The sequence below is a fragment of the Rhinoraja longicauda genome, chromosome 4 (genome assembly GCF_053455715.1).
Source record: "Rhinoraja longicauda isolate Sanriku21f chromosome 4, sRhiLon1.1, whole genome shotgun sequence".
In the NCBI taxonomy this organism is placed as follows: domain Eukaryota; kingdom Metazoa; phylum Chordata; class Chondrichthyes; order Rajiformes; family Arhynchobatidae; genus Rhinoraja; species Rhinoraja longicauda.
In genome coordinates, this window is record NC_135956.1 from 85444747 (window position 1) to 85464174 (window position 19428).

Here is a 19428-nt window from a genome sequence, read left to right on the forward strand (position 1 = left end):
ATCATATTGAATGGCGGTGCAGGCTCGAAGGGCCGAATGGCCTACACCTGCACCTATTTTCTATGTTTCTATGAATCCGTGAAGTCAATCAAATAAACACCGCATCTCGTTGCATCTTAACAAATGACCTCTGGAAGGTTGCAGGAAGCAGAATGAAATACGGAGAAATTCAATTTATGTGGTGTTATTACTGTCAGTGGTATGAGAAGGCAAATTGAGGATTCCAGAGGAAATGCAATGCTGACGGAGTCCAGTTCATTATCGTGTTGCTCAGAAACCTTAACGCTGCACTTCCCAGCCATAGCTGCACTTGTACAGGTTTTCAACAACAAACACACCTCTGAGAATGTCATTGCTTGTGCAGCACTATTCTGAAATCACAACCACATCACTCGTTGGCCACAACCACCACAATCCTCTTTCAATCATACATAGAACTTAAAACTACGTTCATATTGCTTAAAGAGCCATATTCACGTTTAATTACAACTTCTACAGACTCCTGAAGACTCCGTTTGCAATCTATTCCTCTCGTCCTTAGGAGTATAGGAGCAAAGAGGTCCTTCTGCAGTTGTACAGGGCCCTAGTGAGACCGCACCTGGAGTACTGTGTGCAGTTTTGGTCTCCAAATTTGAGGAAGGATATTCTTGCTATTGAGGGCGTGCAGCGTAGGTTTACTAGGTTAATTCCCGGAATGGCGGGATTATCATATGTTGAAAGACTGGAGCGGCTAGGCTTGTATACACTGGAATTTAGAAGGATGAGAGGAGGTCTTATCGAAACGTGTAAGATTATTAAGTGGTTGGACACGTTAGAGGCAGGAAACATGTTCCCAATATTGGGGGAGTCCAGAACAAGGGGCCACAGTTTAAGAATAAGGGGTAGGCAATTTAGAACGGAGATGAGGAAAAACCTTTTCAGTCAGAGAGTTGTAAATCTGTGGAATTCTCTGCCTCAGAAGGCAGTGGAGACCAATTCTCTGAATGCATTCAAGAGAGAGCTAGATAGAGCTCTTAAGGATAGCGGAGTCAGAGGGTATGGGGAGAAGGCAGGAACGGGGTAGTGATTGAGAATGATCAGCCACGATCACATTGAATGGCGGTGCTGGCTCGAAGGGCCGAATGGCCTCATCCTGCACATATTGTCTATTGGATACCTATTTATTTTACACGGCCAATTGAATAAATATGCTTACTCTGGTGCTCTCATTGGTTTTACTAACTTGAGGGTGCCTTCATTCACTGCCTTTTAAGGTAATTTAATATGAACTTTCTTTTTTACACAAAGGGTGGTAGGTGCAGTATATGGAACGGGCTGCCAGAGGAGTAGCTGAGGCAGGTACTATCACAAACCTTAGACAGGTACATGGAAATGATAGGCTTAGAGGGATTGGGGCCAAAGGCAGGGAAGTCGGGCTAGTATAGATGGAGAATGTTGGTCGGTATGGGTATGTTGGGATGAAGGGCCGGTTTCCACGCTGTATCAATAGACAATAGGTGCAGGAGGATGCCATTCGGCCCTTCGAGCCAGCACCGCCATTCAATGTGATCATGGCTGATCATTCTCAATCAGTACCCCGTTCCTGCCTTCTCCCCATACCCCCTGACTCCGCTATCCTTAAGAGCTCCATCTAGCTCTCCCTTGAATGCATTCAGAGACTTGGCCTCCACTGCCTTCTGAGGCAGTGAATTCCACAGATTCACAACTCTCTGACTGAAAAAGGTTTTTTCCTCATCTCAGTTCTAAGTGGCCTACCCCTTATTCTTAAACTGTGGCCCCTGGTTCTGGACTCCCCCAACATTGGGAACATGTTTCCTGCCTCTAACGTGTCCAACCCTTTAATAATCTTATAAGATCCCCTCTCATTCTTCTAAATTCCAGTGTATACAAGCCTAGCTGCTCCAATCTTTCAACATATGACAGTCCCGCCATTCCGGGAATTAACCTAATGAACCTACGCTGCACGCCCTCAATAGCAAGAATATCCTTCCTCAAATTTGGAGACCAAAACTGCACACAGTACTCCAGGTGCGGTCTCACTAGGGCCCTGTACAACTGCAGAAGGACCTCTTTGCTCCTATACTCAACTCCTCTTGTTATGAAGGCCAACATTCCATTGGCTTTCTATCACTGTGAACCTGCAGGTGCAGTCCCACATGCATGGGTCAGGGAGTTCATGGTCAACATACAGAAATGCTCATGCTCATACACCACCACCACCACCTACAGGGACATGTACTGCAGAATCAATCTCTCTGTGCAGCAAAAGCACCGGAGACTAAGGTTTACCGACCGGTACAGTCATCTCAGAGATTTGTGACCTTCTGGCGGCAAGCCCAAGGTATTGTCCCTGCTGTGCTTAGACTGCTTTATCAGTAGAAATTAAAGTTCTGTCTTCTGGTCATTTTGAATTGCTGCATCTCGGAGCTGGCAGCTCACTATAGCTTCGGAGAGATCATGAATGCCCTGTTGAAAGAAAAGGGACACCTTCTACCATTTCTTCGCCAGAATGCATTTAGCAGCATGGATGACTCCGCCAAGGCTCAGAACTGATAGCTGACTCAAGCAGTGGATTGGACCTCCCTTCATAACCTGCGGTCCACAAATCACATTTCCATTCCCTCCTTGTTCATGTAGTTGGTAGACCAAGACAGTGGAGGCCAATTCTCTGAATGCATTCAAGAGAGAGCTAGATAGAGCTCTTAAGGATAGCGGAGTCAGGGGGTATGGGGAGAAGGCAGGAACGGGGTACTGATTGAGAATGATCAGCCGTGGTCACATTGAATGGCGGTGCTGGCTCGAAGGGTCGAATGGCCTCCTCCTGCACTTATTGTCCATTGTCTAAGACAAACTTCATTGTGGCCAACGTCTACGATCCAGAGAGTTCAAATGCTCTTTTATTCTTGTCTTCCAAACCTGCTCCGTAGAGTTCTGTGTCCTATCTGTGCATCACCACACTGAGTATCACAGCATCACGGGTGCTTTCTCAAGATTACCACTGACCTCACCGAAAAGGTGAGATTCCTCTATCTGCAAAATGTGAGTGTGCGTACTCAATACATTGCAGCATCCCGCACAAGTTAGACAACTGGGGAACCGAAACGTACAAGATTATTAAGGGGTTGGACACGTTAGAGGCAGGAAACATGTTCCCAATGTTGGGGGAGTCCAGAACAAGGGGCCACCGTTTAAGAATAAGGGGTAGGCCATTTAGAACTGAGATAAGGAAAATCTTTTTCAGTCAGAGAGTTGTGAATCTGTGGAATTCTCTGCCTCAGAGGGCAGTGGAGGCCAATTCTCTGAATACATTCAAGAGAGAGCTCGATAGAGCCTTTAAGGATAGTGCAGTCAGGGGGTATGGGGAGAAGGCGGGAACGGGGTACTGATTGAGAATGATCAGCCATGATCACATTGAATGGCGGTGCTGGCTCGAAGGGCCGAATGGCCTACTCCTGCACCTATTGTCTATTGTCTAACCCCTGCTCAAGGTGGTTCACAAGGAAGAAAGAGGAGGAAGTTCACGGTAGCGCAGCGGTAGAGTTGCTGCTTTACAGCGAATGCAGCGCCGGAGACTCAGGTTCGATCCTGACTACGGGTGCTGCACTGTAAGGAGTTTGTACGTTCTCCCCGTGACCTGCGTGGGTTTTCTCCGAGATCTTCGGTTTCCTCCCACACTCCAAAGACGTACAGGTATGTAGGTTAATTGGCTGGGTAAATGTAAAAATTGTCCCTAGTGGGTGTAGGATAGTGTTAATGTACGGGGATCACTGGGCGGCACGGACTTGGAGGGCCGAAAAGGCCTGTTTCCGGCTGTATATATATGATATGATATGATATGAAGAGAAGTGGGTGCAAAAATCACAGCAACAGAGATACAGAAAGAGGGCCACGTGGAATGGAAGAGGTCCTGCGAACATTCAGGTCACATTTAATCACCACAGACTTTCACAAACAGAACACTGAGGGACTGTGGGCCACTTGTATTCATCTACCTACCAGTCTGAAAAGGATTTGCACATGACACCCGTGAAACATCTTGTAATGTTTCAAAAGGATAAAGACGCTTTAAATACAAGTTGTTCATATGTTAACTGGATTACTGTGGCTTTCAATTAAGGTTATCCTTTTTGTTGGAAAGAAGTGTCCGAGATTCGGAAGAAAGTGAAAGGGAACATGTTCAGGGTGGACAGGAAGAAGCACGCCCTAGGGTGGGCGATGTATTTTGAAAGGACGGCCCAGGTTATCTAGAAGTAACGGGAAAACTACGGGAACAGAATGGTGTTGAGGTGAAACCATTGAGAACCATTGAGGTGAAACCATTGAAACCAATGGTGTTGAGGTGAAACCAGAATGGTGTTGAGGTGAAACCATTGAGAGGCTTAATGTGGGTAGGTCATTAGAGAATCTTCCAACGACGAGCGTTTTCAAAGTGTGGGATTCGAGGAAGTGGACTTTGATGGAATGGGGAGGCTTTGGCTTGTGACATTACTGGGAAGTTATGTTGGGATCATAGCCCTCGGCCATTGCAGTATTGCACACAGGCTAAGATCCTGGGGTGAAATGCATTGGTTTTGGTCGTGAGTGAAATGATGTTCTTGTGCTTCAAGTTCTAGTTCAAGTCCCATCAAGACAGCAACCCGGACATGGGGGGGTGAGTTAAGGAGAGGTGCTGAGGCTTTGTAGTTGGAGACGGAGAGATCTGGAAATAGGATCAGAGGAGGAATGGATGATAGTGGGGGATAGTGGCTGGAAAAGTGGTAAAGGAATGATAGTATGGATGGTCGGTGTGAGAGGGCACGTTGCCGCACTGGTGAGTAAGGCAAGGCAGCGCCTTTACCACCTCAGACAGTCGAGGAAATTCAGAGTCTCTCTGAGGATCCTTCAGTGCTTCTACTCTGGGGCTGCAGAAACCATCTTGTCCGGGAACATCACAATCTGGTTTGGGAACAGCTCTGCCCAGGACAGGAAGGCCCTGCGGAGAGTAGTGCGTTCGGCTGAATGCACTATGGGAACTACACTCACCCCCCCCTGCAGAACCTATACATCAGGAGGTGCAGATCCAGAGCCAGCAACATTATGGGGGACCCCTACCACCCCAGCAACGGACTGTTCCAGCTGCTACGGTCAGGCAAACGCCTCCGCTGTCACGCTGTGAGAACAGAGAGGATGAGACGGAGTTTCTTCCCACAGGCCATCAGGACTGTTAACTCTCATATCACCAGGGACTAATTTAATTTAGAGTATTAATTTTTTTTTTGTGTTAATTTTTTTAATTCTATTCTGTTTTGTAGTTTTAGCACAATCCGCAGGCATTGCCACTTTCATTTCACTGCACATCTTGTATATGTATGTGACAAATAAACGTGACTTGACTTGACTTGTGGTAATAGACAAGAAAATGTTATTTACTTTCAGGGTAATTGAAAATACTCATTCCACTGGAGTAAACTGTAATTGTCACCCAGGTCTGAACTATGTTTAAACTCATTTAAAAATTAGAAAACTTTTAAAGCAAAGAATTAATGAACTAACTTAAAAGGGACAGTTTCCATCACCGTGAAACGAACTTTAAAACAGCAGTTAACATTCGACCTTCTGTGGATACATGTCATATACGAACATAATACATGTTTCTGTGATTTAAATGCACTCAACAGTTCCGAATTTACAGTATCACAAAAAGCTGGAGTAACTCAGCGGGTCAGGCAGCATCCCAGGAGAGAAGGAATAGGTGGCGTTTCGGGTCGAGACCCTTCTTCAGACAGATGTCAGGGGAGGGGGCTGGACAAAGAAAGGATGTAGTTGGAGACAGGAAGACTAGTGGGAGAACTGGGAAGGAGGAGGGGAAAGAGAGGGACAGAGGAACTATCTAAAGTTGGAGAAATCAATGTTCATACTGCTGGGGTGTAAGCTGCCCAGCGAAATATGAGGTGCTGTTCCTCCAATTTGCAGTGGGCCTCACTATGACAATGGAGGAGGCCCATGACAGAAAGGTCAGACTGGGAGTGGGAGTTGAAGTGCTGAGCCACCGGGAGATCAGGTTAGTTAAGGCGGACTGAGCGAATTGACTAAACATATCCCCCCCCATCTGCTTTCCTAATTCCTAAAGCAACAATAATTTCATAAGATGCCACATTAGAGATCATAAGATGCCATATTAGGATCGACCGACTTGCTTAATGGTCAGAAAATAGAAGGAATCCATTTTTCCGAATACCTACATCTAGTGGGGTATCTCAAGGATCAAATTCATGGCCACAAATATTTACCATTGCTCATTAATAGCTTAGATAATGCATTCAGGTTTTCTGATGGTAGCAATCAGAAGGGAGTTTGTACACAGGTGACCAGCAGAGAATGTGTCAGGCGGAAAGTAATGGGGAGAAATGCAAAGATATCAATTTTAATAGAAAAATATTTTGAAGGAATGCATAATATTCCAAGGGAGTTGGATGTACACGAGGCATAATATTAACACGGAGGTTAAGCAAAGTCAATTGCATTTCCAAAAATCACTTGGTAAAGTGATACTGAAATTGTTCTTGCAATGAGGTGGACTTATCTCACTCAGGATAAGGCTTTCTAGCCTTAGAGGGAGTACAGAGAAGGTTCACCAGATTGATCCCTGGGATGGCAGGACTTTCATATGAAGAAAGACTGGATAGACTCGGCTTGTACTCGCTGGAATTTAGAAGACTGAGGGGGGATTTTATAGAAACATATAAAATTCTTAAGGGGTTGGAGAGGCTAGATGCGGGAAGATTGTTCCCGATGTTGGGGAAGTCCAAAACCAGGGGTCACAGCTTAAGGATAAGGGGGAAGTCTTTTAGGACCAAGATGAGAAAACATTTCTTCACACAGAGAGTGGTGAGTCTGTGGAATTCTCTGCCACAGAAGGTAGTTGAGGCCAGTTCATTGGCTATATTCAAAACCACATTCAAAACATCACTGAAGTCTCACCTGTTCAGTACTGCCTTCAACCACTGAAGGTCACCTCACCTTCTGTCTCCTTTCTCTGTTCGTTTACTTATTTATCTATTTATTAAATTCTCTATGTTCTAGAAATCCCTGTAAAGCGTCTTTGAGTGTTTGAAAAGCGCTATATAAATGTAATGCATTATTATTATTATTATTATTATATTTAAGAGGGAGTTAGATGTGGCCTTTGTGGCTAAAGGGATCAGGCGGTATGGAGAGAAGGCAGGTACAGGTTACTGAGCTGGATGATCAGCCATGATCATATTGAATGGCGGTGCAGGCTCGAAGGGCCGAATGGCCTACTCCTGCACCTATGTTTCTATGTTTCTATGTTTCAAGGACTTAAGCATTCTGAGTGTTGAGTAATTTCAAGTCACGTACAGATTTTTTGGATGCCAGGGGAATGGGAATAATCAGTCCTGATCTCAGAGAGTGGCAAAGCAGGCCTGAAGGGCTGCCTCCTACTCCTTTCCCATATATGCTGATGTGCTGTGGTATCATAGCTTGAGGCAAGCTTTAGGCATTTAACATAATTTAGATAACTTGATTAATCGTTAACATCAATTTTAAAATAAAATGATCTTGGTTCGTGCAACAGCCACAAATTTTAAGTTTTATTATTGAGTCACAAATTTGAAATATGAATTTATTTTTTTTGTACTGCTTTAAACATTTGCACTTGAACCTCCTGTGTGGAACAAGTCAGTCCGACAAATCTAAGGTATCACAGAAAGCTGGAGTAACTCAGCGGGTCAGGCAGCATCTCAGGAGAGAAGGAATGGGTGACGTTTCGGGTCGAGACCCAAAGATGGGTCGCAACCCGAAACGTCACCCATTCCTTCTCCCTGAGATGCTGCCTGACCCGCTGAGTTACTCCAGCTTTTTGTGATACCTTCATCTGCAGTTATTTTCCTACACAGTCTGACAAATGTGAAAGCTTGTACCTTTTCTTTAAAAAAACCCCCCAGAAATTGACTTTGAATTTTAACTGCAGATGCTGGTACACGAAGAGAGGAGGAGAACTTCTTCAAAGTCTGAAGAAGGGTCTCGACCCGAAACGTCGGATCAGTCTGAAGAAGGGTCTCGACCCGAAACGCCACCCATTCCTTCTCTCCTGAGATGCTGCCTGACCCGCTGAGTTACTCCGGCATTTTGTGATTCAATTTTAACTTGCTTTTCTCTTGCCGACAGAAGGCTTAACTAAAGTTTCAGACCAACAAAGCACAGGGTCTACTGTCAAATACTTCTCACACCTTGTGCTCACCACCCGACTTTACTCAGGAAAAGATAGGCAAAAGTAATTACCACCTCTCTTGATGGTTGCTTTCAGAATCCTTTAGTTTTGTCCTCAGATGTCTAATGGTGACCTCCTTTTGCTGCAGTGGGGTCAAGTACTGCTCCGGGTCAGGTGGCTTTATGCCATGATTATCACTGCAAGAGGTGTATTTACCAGACCGCCTGGGAAGTGCAGATAACGAGAAGGAAAAGGAAAGAGAATGAGTTATTGAAGACCAGGTGAACAAAACAACTCCGGGATTCAAAAGAAGAAGTCTCACCTCCAGTGAAACAAACAACAGTAAATTACCAACTTTAAAGAGTCCTCATATTCCCTTTTTCATGTCCATTTGTATAATTGCCAGTGACATCAGAGCAAATTTAGAATTTCGTATTAGAATTTGAAACATAATTTAGAGTAATTAACTGTGGCCTACCATTCATGGCTGATCACCAATCCTGTTATATGTTGGACAAAGTGTTACTACGTGTCCATATGTATCATGAGGGACCCCTGCCACCCCAGTAACGGACTGTTCCAGCTGCTACGGTCAGGCAAACGCCTCCGCTGTCACGCTGTGAAAACCGAGAGGATGAGACGGAGTTTCTTCCCACAGGCCATCATGACTGTCAACTTTTATAACTCAAGAGACTAAATTTTTGTCTACACTATAGTAACTTATTAACTTTATTTATATGCTGTAACTGTAATTCTTTTTTGTGCACAATCCGCAGGCCATTGCCACTTTCATTTCACTGCACATCGTGTATGTGTATGTGACAAATAAACTTGACTTGACTTGATATGTTGAGATTAGTATTCTGTCCGAGCCAAATATTCTGATCTGGTTTTAACACTTGTATACACTGGAATTTAGAAGGATGAGAGGGGATCTTAACGAAAGATATAAGATTATTAAGGGGTTGGACACGTTAGAGGCAGGAAACATGTTCCCAATGTTGGGGGAGTCCAGAACCAGGGGCCACAGTTTAAGAATAAGGGGTTGGCCATTTAGAACAGAGATGAGGAAAAACTTTTTCAGTCAGAGAGTTGTGAATCTGTGGAATTCTCTGCCTCAGAAGGCAGTGGAGGCCAATTCTCTGAATGCATTCAAGAGAGAGCTTGATAGAGGCAGGAACGGGGTACTGATTGAGAATGATCAGCCATGATCACATTGAATGGTGGTGCTGTCTCGAAGGGCCGAATGGCCTACTCCTGCACCTATTGTCTATTGTAATCCAAGTTAAACTTCCCCTTCGGTGTTTTATTCACCCAGAAGTTGAGCTTGTTCAATTTTCTAGTGTTCAACAATTTTCTCTGAAATTGACAGTGGGAAGAGAGAAAAAGGAAAAAAGAGAATAAAATGACTGCAGAGAAGTCTCTATGTACAGCTATTTTAAAAAGACACATCACAGGTTTTGGGCATTGCCACGCAAGTGGTACAACATAGCACATAAATAAACTATTCCAGTTATTTTCATGGAATGATTTGAAGTGACATTCATAAACAACTCGGTTCTTCATTAGCAGCCAAATCTTGCATTACTTTATTCTAGATTCCTTAGTTAATTTTATATCTTTGCATCAATCCATAACTGCAATCCATAAGTGCATCAATTCATAAATCCATATATAAAATATCAATATATTCTGCTCCATAATCATTGCACAAATAGCATTTCATCACTGTAGGCTGCCTTTTTGAAGCATAAATATCATTTTTTCGATAAAGGTGATAAAAATAATAAACATTTATTATTGAAGGACGGCGGTATGTCGTTCTTCATTGAAGACTTTTAGTCTTTGATGCTTACTCAACCAACACCAACTTGTATCTGGAATGAGCAGAACGGGGAAGGAAATATCCGTACACATTAGACAATAACATTCTGTAACAATTGTCCCATGTCAGTAACAAAAAGATATTTTAATTATTCTTCTGGCTCCATTCTCCATAAGCTTTAGCTCACACAAAACAATGTTATCTGTGTTCCAACCCATGCCAATTCTCACTTACCTGTGTACATTTGCCCAACATTGGTTTCTGACTACCAAGTACTCAGGTTAGGATGTTTAAATCCTTCCTTGGCCTTGGTTCGCCCTAATTCTGTTTTCTTCCACACACTAAGATCCTCCCGACATCTCTGCTGAATTCTGGCATCTTGGTTGATTTCCACTTGGCCCCGTCACAGATCAGCCTTTCTTTTGTTGCCTTTTCCATTGTTCAAGACTCCATTCAAAACTTACCCCCTCCACCAAGATTTTAGCATTGTGTCTGTATGGTTACCTACATTAAGATCCTGCAGGTAAGTGCATAGCTTCACCAAACATCTCTGGCGGTACAGCAGACATGATGGATTGCGCTATGATAGAAAAGAACTGGGAAGGAAGGAATCATAGACATAGATTTGCACAGTAGCATTTTAATGATAGCGGAGTCAATGGATATGGGGGGAAGCCAGGAACGGGGTACTGATTGTGCGTGATCAGCCATGATTACGGTCAATGGCAGTGCTGGCTCGAAGGGCCGAATGGCCTACTCGTGCATCTATTGTCATTCCTGTGTTCTGCCTTTCAATCCCTTAGGCCAACATGCTAGTCTAGAAATTAAATTCCATCATTTTTTTGGCCTGTGAACCATCACTGCAATAAAACATTAAAAGGTTGGATGAAAATTCATCTATAAGAAGACTACAAGTTAGCACGAACAAGCAGAAACATATTAAAAATGGATGAGCAAGTTTCCCAATGGGGCCATTACTAAAGGGCAGTGAAGGCTGCAGCCACCCAACTATCTCAATGGAAAATGTGATTTGGCAATGGTTGGCTATGCTCGTGGACAGTGCGACACTGTAATTACTATATTCCTTTCACATGATCAGGAATAAGCAGTCTCGTTACTCTCTGTGCTCCTGTTGCACCTGGTTTGACCAGAGCTAACACATGCAACGGACTCAGCGTTTGCAAGCTTTCTGGGAAGGCCACCCGTTTACCATTCGCTAGAAGAGGTGGACGTGGAGCAAAGTGGTCAGTGGGTCCATTTAGAACGGAGATGAGGAAGAACTTTTTCAGTCAGAGAGTGGTGAAGGTGTGGAATTCTCTGCCTCAGAAGGCAGTGGAGGCCAGTTCGTTGGATGCTTTCAAGAGAGAGCTGGATAGAGCTCTTAAGGATAGTGGAGTGAGGGGGTATGGGGAGAAGGCAGGAACGGGATACTGATTGAGAGTGATCAGCCATGATCGCATTGAATGGCGGTGCTGGCTCGAAGGGCTGAATGGCCTACTCCTGCACCTATTGTCTATTGTCTATTGGTCACGGGAGGGAGAGGAGAAGATTGATGATGAAGACCACACCTGACATGCCACACAGCATCACCTCGGACACTGGCACACCAAAGGATGTGCGGAGTAGATTAGACGCCACATGTGGAAGAAAACAATGACTGGCACTAGTATAACGGAAGTCTGACCTGGGGAAGATAAGTGGTGTGGGGGCTTGTCAGTGGGTTCTTGGTATTCGTAATCCCCCGGGGATTCAGAAGGGGATCATGTCCGACGCACAACCCGATGGTTACCGGGGTCCTAGTGAGACCGCACCTGGAGTACTGTGTGCAGTTTTGGTCTCCAAATTTGAGGAAGGATATTCTTGCTATTGAGGGCGTGCAGCGTAGGTTTACTAGGTTAATTCCCGGAATGGCGGGACTGTCATATGTTGAAAGACTGGAGCGACTAGGCTTGTATACACTGGAATTTAGAAGGATGAGAGGAGATCTTATTGAAACGTATAAGATTATTAAGGGGTCGGACACGGTAGAGGCAGGAAACATGTTCCCAATGTTGGGGGAGTCCAGAACAAGGGGCCACAGTTTAAGAATAAGGGGCAGGCCATTTAGAACTGAGATGAGGAAAAACTTTTTCAGTCAGAGAGTTGTGAATCTGTGGAATTCTCTGCCTCAGAAGGCAGTGGAGGCCAATTCTCTGAATGCATTCAAGAGAGAGCTAGATAGAGCTCTTAAGGATAGCGGAGTCAGGGGGTATGGGGAGAAGGCAGGAACAGGGTACTGATTGTGGATGATCAGCCATGATCACATTGAATGGCGGTGCTGGCTCGAAGGGCCGAATGGCCTCCTCCCGCAAATATTGTCTATTGGGCTGTTGGATCTGCCCGACCGAAAGCGAGAGATGACAACTAATAATGGAGAACCTCTCCAAGTTCTCAGAGAAGGCTGTGAAAAGCTAGCATGGAAGTCATGGTCACTTCTTTGCTGGCTAACAACAATGAGCTCATCAGAGTGGCCAGTGCTACAGGAGATTCACAGAAAGGGGTCACATAAGGTCTCCCAGCCTCCGTGTCATTTCAGGCTGATCCATCAAGAGCTCTGGTCTCTGCTGCACAGGAGCAACTGGGACATGAAAAGGAGAAGGCAGGGGAGAAGGCAGGGACGGGGTACTGATTGAGAATGATCAGCCATGATCACATTGAATGGCGGTGCTGGCTCGAAGGGCCGAATGGCCTCCTCCTGCACCTATTGTCTATTGAACAGCAACCAGCCAACAGGGAACAGGTAGACATTCGCAAACAGGAAACGGATTCCACTGGCGGAGTAGATGACTGTCCTCATTGAAGGACGAGAGGCCACTTGTGAAGATTCAGCTCTATCATTGGACATGGGATGCACTCCACAAGCAGCTCTCTCAAAAACAGGAGTAAAATATGTGAACAGATTAAGGAAAGATAAAAAAGCAACTGAATTTTCATAGTGGGTAAATTTAACCTCCGCATTATTGGCTGGTACTTGGTGCAAAGGGCTTGGTCGGGGCAGAATTTGATAGGTATATCTAAGAGGATTCCTTGAGAGAGTATGTGGATAGTATGGGGAGAAGGAAGGAACGGGGTACTGATTGAGAATGATCAGCCATGATCACATTGAATGGCGGTGCTGGTTCGAAGGGCCGAATGGCCTCCCCCTGCACCTATTGTCTATTGTCCATTGTCTAAGTAGAGACGGGACCATGCTGGATCTTGTATTGGAAAACTAGCCTGGCCAGGCAATTAGCATTTCAGTGAGAGTATTTTCGGCAATAATTATGACAATTCCTTATGTTTTAAGTTAGTTACCAATACAGAAAATATTGGACCTTGGGGGAAAGTACCACGCTGGGGAGGGCAAATTATAACACGATTTTGGAAGAAAATGGCCTAGTTTGGTGCAGTGAGCATGGCTTTGTGAGGGGCAGGTCATATTTTACCAACTTAATTCAGTTTGTGGAGGAGCTGATTGTTGATGGTGGGGTAACAGATGCTGCCTTACATGGAGAAGGGTCGCGACCCATAAACGTCACTCGTCCATTTTCTCCAGAGATTGCTGCCTGACCCGCTGAATTACTCCAGCATTTTGTGTCTAACTTTAGTAAAGCTTTTGGGTGTCCTAGTGCATCAGTCAATGAAAGGAAGCATGCAGGTACAGCAGGCAGTGAAGAAAACCAATGGAATGTTGGCCTTCGTAACAAGAGGAGTTGAGTATAGGAGCAAAGAGGTCCTTCTACAGTTGTACCGGGCCCTGGTGAGAACGCACCTGGAGTACTGTGTGCAGTTTTGGTCTCCAAATTTGAGGAAGGATATTCTTGCTATGGAGGGCGTGCAGCGTAGGTTCACTAGGTTAATTCCCGGAATGGCGGGACTGTCGTATGTTGAAAGGCTGGAGCGATTGGGCTTGTATACACTGGAATTTAGAAGGATGAGGGGGGATCTTATTGAAACATATAAGATAATTAGGGGATTGGACACATTAGAGGCAGGAAACATGTTCCCAATGTTGGGGGAGTCCAGAACAAGGGGCCACAGTTTAAGAATAAGGGGTAGGCCATTTAGAACGGAGATGAGGAAGAACTTTTACAGTCAGAGAGTGGTGAAGGTGTGGAATTCTCTGCCTCAGAAGGCAGTGGAGGCCAGTTCGTTGGATGCTTTCAAGAGAGAGCTGGATAGAGCTCTTAAGGATAGCGGAGTGAGGGGGTATGGGGAGAAGGCAGGAACGGGGTACTGATTGAGAGTGATCAGCCATGATCGCATTGAATGGCGGTGCTGGCTCGAAGGGCTGAATGGCCTCCTCCTGCACCTATTGTCTATTGTCTATTGTCTATTGACAAGGTCACTCATGGCAAGCTGACGCAGAGGATTAAGATGCATCACATCCACATGACTTGGAAATTTGGATTCAAAATCTGGTTTACCCGAAGACAATAGACAATAGGTGCAGGAGGAGGCCATTCGGCCCTTTGACCCAGCACCGCCATTCAATGTGATCATGGCTGATCTTATCGAAACGTATGATTATTAAGGGGTTGGACACGTTAGAGGCAGGAAACATGTTCCCAATGTTGGGGGAGTCCAGAACCAGGGGCCACAGTTTAAGAATAAGGGGTAGGCCATTTAGAACGGAGATGAGGAAAAACTTTTTCAGTCAGAGAGTTGTAAATCTGTGGAATTCTCTGCCTCAGAAGGCAGTGGAGGCCAATTCTCTGAATGCATTCAAGAGAGAGCTAGATAGAGCTCTTAAGGATAGCGGAGTCAGGGGGTATGGGGAGAAGGCAGGAACGGGGTACTGATTGAGAATGATCAGCCATGATCACATTGAATGGCGGTGCCGGCTCGAAGGGCCGAATGGCCTCCTCCTGCACCTATTGTCTATTGTCTATTGTCTTTGTCAATCAGTAGACACAAAATGCTGGAGTAACTCAGCGGGTCAGGCGGTATCTCAGGAGAGAAGGAATGGGTGACAATTGACAATAGGTGCGGGAGGAGGCCATTCGGCCCTTCGAGCCAGCACCGCCATTCAATGTGATCATGGGTGATCATCCACAATCAGTGCCAGTGACGTTTCGGGTCGAGACCCTTCTTCAGGCTGATCAATTATGGAGAAAATGGCAGATGAAATTTAAGGGGAAAGTCCACAGTTAATGGCAGAATCCTTAACAGCATTTATGTATTGAAGGATCTTGGGGTCCATGATCATATCTCCCTGAAATCAGCAACAAAGTTAGACGGAGAGGTAAAGGAAGCATATGATTTGCTTACTTTTAATGTCTGTGGCTGAATATAAGAGTCAGGGAGTCATGTTGCAACTTTATAGAAGTTTGTTTGGGCTACATTTGGAACATCGTGTCCAGCTCTGGTTGTCCAATTAAAGGGAGAATGTGGAGGCCTTGGAGAGGCTCCACAAAAGGTTTACCAGACTGCTGATGGGATTAGACTATAATGTAACTATAGGGAGAGGCTCACCAAACTGGGGCTGCTTTCTCTGGAGCACTGGGAGAACGTACAAACTCAGCACAGACAGCCCCCGCAGTCAGGACTGAACCCGGGTCTCCAGCGCTGTACCTCTACCACTGTGCCGCCCGGCAGTGGATAGACTCTGGGGGTTTTCAGTGATGGATGGTACCTCTGGAGATGCTGGATGTCTAAAATGGCTAATCAGAGATAAAACTGCATTCATAAAAGGAGGTGAACAGATTATCAAACTTTATATACATTTGTCATTCGCCTTCAGTTCATGAAGTTTTTTTGAATCCTGAAGAGTAATTTACTTAAATGGCCCTTGTTGTTTATGTTATAAACATCAAGGGGAAACTATAGGAATTATATTCATGATCATCATAACCTGGCAATTCAGTGCACAATTTAAAAACAAAATAATTAAATGGCACCATGTATGAGCTTTGGCAAATCTAATACCGTCGGCTTTTTCCCTCATCAGATATTACTCAGACTTTCGTTTAATTTCAAAATCAATCATGTTACTAAACAATTCGGAATGATTTAAAAGTTTTTTTTTTAATGTGGAGATGTGGGCCTTCATATCTCTACCAGATGAAAGCTTGTTGTTACCTCATGTTTCATATCTTGCACCAATTGCTCACCCACTTACTTGAACGATGCCTTAAATCTGCTAATGGCAGCTCTTTGCATGATATACATTGGGCATATATTTTAATCTTTCTTCTAAATCTCCAAGTAATAATTTTAAACTAGTGACACTTAATTATTAAGCTGGCTTTTAGCAGAGCACAGCAGTGCAAGACACTAGTCAAACACACCGCTGCCATTTTTCATCTCTGCTCGGCGGGGGCTTCAATGTCGGGAGCCACGACCGCCCCGAAGGGGCAGCGGCAGCGTCTTCGCCCGCCCCGGATCTCGGGGCTTGGGTCTTTCTTCATATGAAAGTCCTGCCATCCCAGGAATCAATCTGGTGAACCTTCTCTGTACTTCCTCTATGGCTAGAATGTCTTTCCTCAGATTAGGAGAACAAAACTGTACGCAATACTCCAGGTGTGGTCTCACCAATGCCCTGTACAACTGCAGCAGAACCTCCCTGCTCCTATACTCAAATCCCCGGAGAAAACCCACAAGGTCGCAAGGTGAATGTGCAAGCTCCATACACACAGTAGCCGTAGTCAGGATCAAACCCAGGTATCTGGCACTGGAAGACAGCAGCTCTACCCGCTGCACCACTGTGCCGCCCTTGGGATGAAAGTGACAATGGAAGTGGATAGGATGGTGCAAGGTACTGCTTGACTGGGTAATTGAGCACAAACGTTGGCAAGCCTTGTTGCAGCATTGATTGGGCTGCATTTGGAGAATTGTGTGCAGTCTTGGTCACTGCATTACAGGAGAGATATGTGGAGGTTTTGGAGAGGGTATACAACATGTTCTTCAGGGTTTTGCCTGGATTGGAGAGTATTAACATTAAAGGAGAAGTTGGACAGACTTGGACATTTTTTTTGCTGGAGCGTCGAATCTGAAGAGCGACCTGATAAAAGTATTTAAAATTTTAAGTTACTAGGTCGAGTCTTCCCCCCCTCCCCCCCCCCCCCCCCCCCCCCCAGAGGACACAGGCTCATGGTAAAAAGGGGAAATTATGTGACATTTCTGAGGTAAAAAAATTTTTTGAGTGGCTGTTGCATGAAACTCTCTGCCAGGAGAAGTGGTAGAAGCAAATATGTCTGCAATGCTTAAGCGACATTTTGGCAGACACGTGAATACAGGGAAATGGACATTGTGCAGACAGATGGGATTAGTTTGGATTGGCATCATGGTCAGTGTCAGTTAGTCTGACATCAGTGGTGGGGAAGATGCTGGAGTCAATTATAAAAGACGAAATTGCTGAGCATTTCGATAGCAGTAACAGGATCATTCCGAGTCAGCATGGATTTACGAAGGGGAAATCTACTGGAAATTTTTGAGGATGTAACTAGGAAAATTGACAGGGGAGAGTCAGTGGATGTGGTGTACCTCGACTTTCAGAAAGCCTTCGACAAGGTCCCACATAGGAGATTAGTGGGCAAAATTAGAGCACATGGTATTGGGGGTAGGGTACTGACATGGATAGAAAATTGGTTGACAGACAGAAAGCAAAGAGTGGGGATAAATGGGTCCCTTTCGGAATGGCAGGCAGTGACCAGTGGGGTACCGCAAGGTTCGGTGCTGGGACCCCAGCTATTTACGATATACATTAATGACTTAGATGAAGGGATTAAAAGTACCATTAGCAAATTTGCAGATGATACTAAGCTGGGGGGTAATGTGAATTGTGAGGAAGATGCAATAAGGCTGCAGGGTGACTTGGACAGGTTGTGTGAGTGGGCGGATACATGGCAGATGCAGTTTAATGTAGATAAGTGTGAGGTTATTCACTTTGGAAGTAAGAATAGAAAGGCAGATTATTATCTGAATGGTGTCAAGTTAGGAAGAGAGGATGTTCAACGAGATCTGGGTGTCCTAGTGCATCAGTCACTGAAAGGAAGCATGCAGGTACAGCAGGCAGTGAAGAAAGCCAATAGAATGTTGGCCTTCGTAACAAGAGGAGTTGAGTATAGGAGCAAAGAGGTCCTTCTACAGTTGTACCGGGCCCTGGTGAGACCGCACCTGGAGTACTGTGTGCAGTTTTGGTCTCCAAATTTGAGGAAGGATATTCTTGCTATTGAGGGCGTGCAGCGTAGGTTTACTAGGTTAATTCCCGGAATGGCGGGACTGTCGTATGTTGAAAGGCTGGAGCAATTAGGCTTGTATACACTGGAATTTAGAAGGATGAGGGGGGATCATATTGAAACGTATAAGATAATTAGGGGATTGGACACATTAGAGGCAGGAAACATGTTCCCAAATGTTGGGGGAGTCCAGAACAAGGGGCCACAGTTTAAGAATAAGGGGTAGGCCATTTAGAACGGAGATGAGGAAGAACTTTTTCAGTCAGAGAGTGGTGAAGGTGTGGAATTCTCTGCCTCAGAAGGCAGTGGAGGTCAGTTCGTTGGATGCTTTCAAGAGAGAGCTGGATAGAGCTCTTAAGGATAGTGGAGTGAGGGGGTATGGGGAGAAGGCAGGAACGGGGTACTGATTGAGAGTGATCAGCCATGATCGCATTGAATGGCGGTGCTGGCTCGAAGGGCTGAATGGCCTACTCCTGCACCTATTGTCTATTGTCTATTGACACTGTGGGCCAAAGAGACTGATGCTGAATTTCTAAGTATCATGGATAAGTCCTCAAAATTAGAACATTAGAATAATGAAAGGCATAGATAGAGTGGTTATGGAAAGGATGTTTCCACTGGTGGGAGAGTCTAGGACCAGAGGTCATAGCCTCAGAATTAAAGGACGCTCTTTTAGAAAGGAGGTGAGGAGGAACTTCTTTAGTCAGAGGGTGGTGAATCTGTGGAACTCATTGCCACAGAGTGCTGTGGAGGCCAAGTCAGGGGATATTATCTTTAAGGCAGATATAGACAAATTCTTGATTAGACCAGGTGTCAAGGGTTATGGGGAGAAGGCGGGAGAATGAGAGAAGGAGGCAGAGATAAGCCATGAATGATTGGCGGAGTAGACTCGATGGGCCGAATGGCCTAATTCTACTCCTATAACTTGTGAAAAACAAGAAAAGCGTTCAATTTAAAAGTAGTTACCCAAGTATTCTTTAAAACGGAATATCCCTTAAATTGTCAGAAGTACAGAGTCCAGAACCAGGGCCCACAGTTTAAGAATAAGGGGTAGGCCATTTAGAACGGAGATGAGGAAAAACCTTTTTCAGTCAGAGAGTTGTGAATCTGTGGAATTCTCTGCCTCAGAAGGCAGTGGAGGCCAATTCTCTGAATGCATTCAAGAGAGAGCTGGATAGAGCTCTTAAGGATAG

General features: G+C 45.0%; 1 protein-coding gene across 6 annotated transcripts in view; it reads right to left on the reverse strand.

Annotated features, from left to right (window-relative positions):
- Positions 1-19428, reverse strand: part of sybu (syntabulin (syntaxin-interacting)) — a 113857-nt gene that overhangs the window by 7443 nt on the left and 86986 nt on the right. For 5 of the 6 annotated variants that reach the window (XM_078398266.1, XM_078398268.1, XM_078398267.1 and 2 more), the window contains one exon: positions 8284-8436. The exons of the other annotated variant lie outside the window; for it this stretch is intronic. In XM_078398266.1, coding sequence (XP_078254392.1) covers positions 8284-8436 — 153 coding nt within the window. The remainder of the gene's footprint in view (positions 1-8283; positions 8437-19428) is intronic. 6 annotated transcript variants of the gene reach the window in all.